This window comes from Quercus suber, unplaced genomic scaffold, assembly GCF_002906115.3.
Source record: "Quercus suber isolate HL8 unplaced genomic scaffold, Cork oak 2.0 scaffold_31, whole genome shotgun sequence".
In the NCBI taxonomy this organism is placed as follows: domain Eukaryota; kingdom Viridiplantae; phylum Streptophyta; class Magnoliopsida; order Fagales; family Fagaceae; genus Quercus; species Quercus suber.
In genome coordinates this window covers 1,966,286-1,973,508 of record NW_027069496.1, presented here as the reverse complement: position 1 = coordinate 1,973,508, position 7,223 = coordinate 1,966,286, and the positions used below count along the sequence as shown (strand labels likewise).

The following is a 7,223-nucleotide window of genomic DNA, read 5'->3' as shown; positions in this document are numbered from 1 at the left end:
CTTGCGTTAGCAACACGTTAGCTTACTTACGTTAGCATTCAGTTAGTGATTACGTCATCATGCTGACGTCATCACCATTGACTTTCTGTTAACCACCGTAGTTTGACCATTTACTTTTTCAAGGGGTTGACTTTTTTGCAATCTAGGTGCTCTTTGCTCAGTTTTTCACGTAGATTTCATTTTTATAGTCCATTTTTGCATATTTGGCTTCTAAATGAAAAATAAGGATAGGTATTCTTCTGGTTGCAATAATCGTCGCCAACAATCCAGTAAACATTTTTGCCATTTTCGCAAACGTTTTGGCCACAATATTGAGACTTGCTATCATCGCAATAAATCAGTTGTTTCAATTTTTGCTACTACTGTTGCTAACACTGAGAGTGTCCAACCAATGGCTCCCGTCTCTGCACAGTCTAAGTCTTCAGGACACACTTTCACCATGTCCACAGATGACCTTAAAAACATCATCGCCAATGTTATTCGTATGATTGGTAATGCATCTTATTCATCTTCTCTCTCAGCTTTATCTGGTATGTCTCCTTCCTCTTGGCTTATGGATTCCGCTTGTTGCAATCATATGACACCTCACTCATCCTTATTTTCAGAACTCAAACCTGCACCACACCCTCTTAATATTCGCATAGCAAATGGTTCCATAATGTCTGGTCATAATATAGGTTCCGTTTTAACCTCCAACCTCTCGGTTCTTGGGGTCTTTAATGTTCATGGCCTTTCTTACAATTTATTTTCTGTGGGACAATTAGCTGGGTTGGGTTATCATATTAAATTTGATTATTCTAGGTGTATTGTGCAGGATCCGAGAACGGGACAAGAGCTTTGGACCGGTCCCAACTTGGGTATATGTTTCTCGTGGACAACCTTCGTCTTCAACTTGTTTCTCCTGTTTCTATTGCTGCAGCTACTATAGTTTCTTCAATTCCTACCCCTACACTTTGGCATGCTCCACTTGGTCACGCATCGTCCTCTTGGGTACAACAATTGGCTTCTAGAAGTTTGTTAGGTTCAGTGTCTACAGAAAATTTTGACTGTATTTCATATCAGTTAGGAAAACAACCAGCTTTGCCTTTTAATACTAGTGAATCAATATCCACTAATGTCTTTGACCTTATTCATTATGATGTTTGGGGGCCTTCCTCTGTCTCTAGTATTGGTGGGTCTCGATATTATGTTGTCTTTGTTGATGATTACTCTCGTTATAGCTGGATTTTTAATATGAACATCATTCTGAACTATTGCAAGTATATTCTAATTTTGCAAAAATGGTTGAAATTGAGTTTTCCAAATGCATCAAAATTTTTCGATTTGATAATGCTTTTGAATACACTCAATATGCTTTCCAAGCTGTTTTGCATTCTTATGACACTGTTCATCAACTAACTTATCCAAGTACCTCTCAGCAAAATGGTAGAGCCGAACGAAAATTTCGTTATATTCTTGACACTGTTTGTGCTCTCCTTCTCTTTGCCAAAGTTCCTGCTCCTTTTTGGGGTGAAGCCGCTCTTCATGTTGTTCATACTATTAATTGCATTCCAAGTCCTGTTATCCAAAATCAAACTCCATATGAGCATCTTTTTGGGTCACCTCCAGACTATTACCACCTTCACTCCTTCGATTCTGCTTGTTTCGTTCTTCTTCAGCCACATAAGAATAACAAACTTGATCCTCAATCAAGGCTTTGTTGTTTTTTTGGCTATGGCAAAACTTAAAAGGGGTATCGGTGTTATGATCCTGTCTCTCATCGTCTTTGTATCTCCCGCAATGCTGTCTTTTGGGAACATCGCCTCTTTGTCGAGCTCTCTCACTTCCATGCCTCCCTATCTTCCTCCTCTATCTTAGATCTTTTTCCATATGAGGCACATATTCATTCTGTAGCTGCTCTTGATCCTCCTGTAGTTACTCCTAATTCTCCTGTAGACTTTTCTATCCAACCACTAGATATCATTGATCCCTTTCCTAATTCACCCTTTAATGAACAGGTCGAAGATGAACAGGTCGAAGACGAGCTTCCCAACCCCATCCCTGAGCTTGGGCCCCCTGCTCCTGCTCCGCCTGAAGATCTTGCATAAGACATTCCACCTCGTCACTTAACTTGGGTAAGATCCATTCCTGCACATTTACTTGACTATCATTGTTACACTGGCCTTGCTACAATACATGAGCCTCACACCTATCATGAGACTTCCACTGACCCTTTATGGCATATTGCAATGAAAGAGAAACTTAATGCATTATCTAAAAACCATACTTGGGATTTGGTGACACTCCCCTCTGGAAAATCTGTGGTTGGTTGTAAGTGAATATACAAGATTAAGACTCGCCCTGATGGGTCCATTGAGTGCTACAAAGCTCGTCTCATTCCAAAAGGTTTTATACAGGAGTATGGGATTGATTATGAAGAGACTTTTGCTCCGATTGCTCGTATTTCACTTGTTCGTGCCCTCTTAGCTGTTGCTGCTACCAGTAAATGAGACATTTTTAAAATGGATGTCAAAAATGCATTCCTTAATGGGGATTTAAGTGGAGAAGTTTATATGCAACCTCCTCCTGGTCTCTCTGTTGACTCAAACAAAGTTTGTCACCTTCGACATGCACTTTATGGTCTTAAACAAGCTTCACGAACTTGGTTTGCCAAATTTAGCTCTACCATCTCTCGATTGGGTTACATGGCCAGTCATTATAATTCTGCCTTATTTCTTCGTCGCATTGACAAAGGAACTATTTTACTTTTCCTATATGTGGATGATATGATCATAACTGGTGATGACCTCAGTGGCATTCGAGAACTCAATGATTTTCTTAGTCAGTAGTTTAAGATGAAAAATCTTGGACATCTCACCTACTTCTTGGGCCTTGAAATCACTCATTCTATAGATGGACTTTATATTACTCAAGCCAAGAATGCCTCTGAATGCTTGTCTCGAGCTAGACTCATTGATAACAAAACTGTTGACACTCCAGTTAAGCTTAATATGCATCTGACTTCCTCAGGGGGGAAACCATTGTCTAATCCCTCTCTTTACAGATGCTTAGTTGGCAACCTAGTTTATTTCACTGTCACTCGTCCAGACATTTCTTATGCTATTCACCAGGTGAGCCAATATCTGTCTGCTCCACGATCGACTCACTATGCTGCTGTTCTGCACATTCTTTGATACCTAAAGGACACACCTCCACCATTGGTTATTGCTTTCTTCTTGTTTCTTCTCTAATTTCTTGGCGAAACAAGAAACAAACTTATGTGGTTCGCTCCAATACTGAAGCAGAATATCGTGCCCTTGCTGATACCACATCTGAGCTCCTTCGGCTACGATGGCTTCTCAAAGACGGAGGTGTGTCTACATCCTTTGCTACTCCTCTTTATTGTGACAACTAGAGTGCCATTCATATTACTCACAATGATGTCTTCCATGAACGAACTAAACGCATCGAGATCGATTGTCATTTTATTCGTTATCATCTTGTCCATGGTGCTTTCAAGCTGATCTCAATCTCTTCTAAAGATCAACTTGCAGATATTTTCACCAAATCACATCCTAAGGGATGCCTTCGTACTTTGGTTGACAACCTCAAGTTGGTCTCACATCTACCTTGAGTTTGAGGGGGTTGTTAACATGTATAGTGTTGTGGGCTTTAGGCCTAACTAGATTACTTGTATAACACACATTCTTGTACTACACTCTTACTTGTATTGCCCTCATATGCCTCCTATATAAAGGCACTCATGTATATTCTTTCACTGAGAAATACAATACAATTATTCAGTATTTCTAACAGTGAGGAAGCAAATAGCCAATCAATGGGATATAGTGGTTTTTAATTTTTTTATATATTTTTTGCTGAGAAAATGGGATATAGTTGTTGATTGGGTTAAAAATTGACTGGTAAAAACCTCCTAGCTCGAGTGGGTAGAATTATCATGGCAGTTACTGTGTATCACGTTTGGAGACCAAGAAATAGCTATAGGTTCTCAAGGTTCAAAACGATGGAAAGTTGGTTCTTTTATTCCCAATACTACTGTAGAAGACAGAATTGTGTGTAGTAGATTAGGCATAAAGTCGTGATTAGCTAGGTATAGGTCTTTTTGCTAGAGTGCACTGGGGGTAAAGCTGATTTTGCAGCTGGTTTTTGCTGCTTGTTTGGATAATTTGAGCCTAGTTTGTATGAATGGAGGGGGAGTATAATACAGAGAGAGAGAGAGAGTATGTTAAATTATCTTATTTGGATATTTTTTAAGAGAGGAGAGGGAGGGATTTGGAGGAGTTCTAACTAGTTCTAACCCCTCAGTTTTAATTCTCCCAAATTGGAGAGATTTAGAGGGAGAATAGAGTATAGAAATGCTTGATCAAATGAATTACCAAATTTATCCTTACTATATTAACAAAATTACAAACTATAAAAAGGCTAATTATTCCGCTCCCCCTTAGTTAATATTAAAAATATCCAAACAAGGTGGAGGATAACTACTCCCTTTGACTCTTCTCCCCACTACTCCCTTCTACTCTCCTTTCCCTCCAAACTTCCAAACATAGCATAAGTTTTATAGTTCTAATCTGACATAAGCTAATGCCATTTACTTTAGGCACCCTTGATGAATGTCAAGGGAGACTAGGTGCAAAATTTTCTTGTCCTTCCTTCTATTAATATTGTTCCTTATATACAGTTTTACTGTGCCAATAGGATTTATTTTGACTTATATTTTCTTATTATGCTTTGGGGAAAGAAAAAAATTAAATTGCGAAGAAATTAGGCTTAAAATTGAATTGTGATGAAACACCTATAGTTTGCCTAATTATGCATTTGAGCTGCAATCTATGTGTAATTTTTTTTTTTTTTTTTTAGCTGGAAGAATAAATAGGTAGAGGGGCAACCAGATTCCCTTAGTGTAATTTAGTAACTCTGTAGGATAATGATTGATAAACAAATAAAATCTTGATTTTTGGTGCTCAATTTTCTAGAAGCATTCTTGTTTATGGGATACATGGCGGGGATGTTTCTGGGTAAGCATTTATAATGTACTACTCTGAGTAGTTCTAGACTGCTAGGTACAAAATTTAAAAAAAAAAAAAATTGAATATGAGAGAGAGAGAGCCGTTGAGCTTGAATCCTCAATAAATCATTTTTGTTCAATATACTTGCGGAAAAAAAAAATCATTTTTATTCAACATGAATACAGAACGAGGCAACGCAACTAAAATGCTGATGTGATGCTTTTAAATAGCTTAAACATTTTTCTGAATACACAACATCTTTATGGTGGCAAAGATCATGTCCTTTCGCTTTTAAATAGCTTAAATATTCTTTGCTGTAATGCACATTTCTTGATTCCACAATTTTAATGGAAGGGTTGTGACGGGAATGACAAATCCGTCTAACGTGGACAACCACATAAAGACGGATGAGTATAACTTCAGGCCTGACGAAGTAATCATTCACGCTAATGACGAAGACATCCAAGCCATTCAATGCAGTTAATCAAGCCTAGGACGGTTACAAGACCCATTCCGTGGACCGTTGGAACGCATTGATGCCATATTAAAACAGCGCCAAAACGTTTCGAAGAGGAGCATTAAGACCTTCATAACTACCCCAATGGTCACAAGCCATGAAGGCATATATAAAGCTCCTGCATCGCCAAGAATGAGGTAGAGACACATCGAAAGACTTATTTTTGCTATATCGATTTATTCTGTTCATTATCGTTTTGCACCTTATATTAACTTTGGCATCGGAGCTGTTGTGGCAGGCACCACACCGGTGACCACTTGTCAAGGCCGAGGAATTCGTCCATCTGAGATTCTCGACTGACGAATTTATACTTCATCAGTTTGGCGCCGTCTGTGGGGAACGACATTTCCGCGTTCTAACTCGAGAAAGTAGTTCCCAATCAACTATTATTTTTAGATGGAATCCAATCAAGATTCCGTAGCCTTGGCCCAGCAAGTTCAAACTCTCACAGTTGCCGTCGAAGAGCTCACCAGGCAAAATCAGGAAATGAAACTACAACTCCAACAGGAGGAGAACCGATCCAAAAACAACATGGAGGACGAGGGAAATAGCCAAAGGAGAAGTGGTCATCCAAGGACTACTACTCCAGTAGACCAGAATTCAGATCTTCTCCAGGAAATGAGGAAGGAGATGAACGAATTGAAAAATGCCCTCATGGAGAAGACAGACCAGAGCGTGGGTAGATTGGTAAGGGCAACAGACTCGCCTTTCACAGTCGTGGTCTTGGGATGCCCAGTACCGCCGAAGTTCAGGCTGCCATAACTGGAACCGTTTGACGGGCTCAAGGACCCACAAGATCACCTCAACACCTTCAGAACAACTCTAGGGCTCCAGCAGCCTCCCGATGAGATAATGTGCCGTTCCTTTCCTACTACCCTTAAAGGAGCTGCAAGGGAATGGTTCACCAAGCTGCCGACGTCATCCATTGACAACTTTGACCAACTGAGTAATGCCTTCTTACGGCACTTCATTGGGGGACAGCGTCCCAAGAGGCCAGCAAATTATTTGCTTACCATCAGGCAAGGAGAAAAAGAAACCCTGCAGTCGTACGTTAAGCGCTTCACTAGGGAAACTCTAGAGGTGGATGAAGCAGACGACAAGGTGCAGCTGACGACTTTCAAAGCAGGCCTAAGGTCCAGGGATCTCGTGGCTTCACTCGCGAAAAATCCTCCAAAGACGATGGAAGAAATACTCATAAAAGCACAGAAGTACATGAATGCTGAAGACGCATTAGCAGCCATAAAGGACACAGAAAAGCCAGGAGACAGAGGAAGGAAGGAAGACGAACGTAGGGGACAGAAAAGGGAGCGCCCAGATCGTCGAAATAATGACGGCATCAGAAGGAGAGACGATAAAAATCCAAGGACGGTAAAACTAACTCCTCTTGTTATGCCTGTTGACAAAATCTTGACGCAGATTAAGGATGAACACTACCTTAAATGGCCACGGCCATTGCATTTGTCCCCTAACGTCCGCGATAAGAATAAGTACTACTGATTTCACAAGGATCATGGCCACTACACAGAAGACTGTCGAGACTTAAAGGAATAGATAGAGGAGTTGATACGAAAGGAGAAATTGCAGAAGTTTGTAAAGAAGGGAGAGTACAATAAATTTCAAGACGGAAATAAGAACCAGCCAGAGTCCTCGTCCAGGGGCGATACCCGTCAATTCCAACCTCATCAGAATGTGATCGG

The 7,223-nt window shown here is 40.3% G+C and overlaps 1 protein-coding gene across 1 annotated transcript; it reads left to right on the top strand.

Moving 5' to 3' along the window:
- The first annotated feature begins 5,922 nt into the window (after positions 1–5,922).
- LOC136066334 (uncharacterized) lies at positions 5,923–7,023 on the top strand. The gene is made up of 2 exons (XM_065770471.1): positions 5,923–6,213; positions 6,313–7,023. Exons 1-2 carry the CDS (start codon positions 5,923–5,925, stop codon positions 7,021–7,023), a joined length of 1,002 nt encoding a protein of 333 aa, XP_065626543.1.
- Positions 7,024–7,223: the final 200 nt, after the last annotated feature.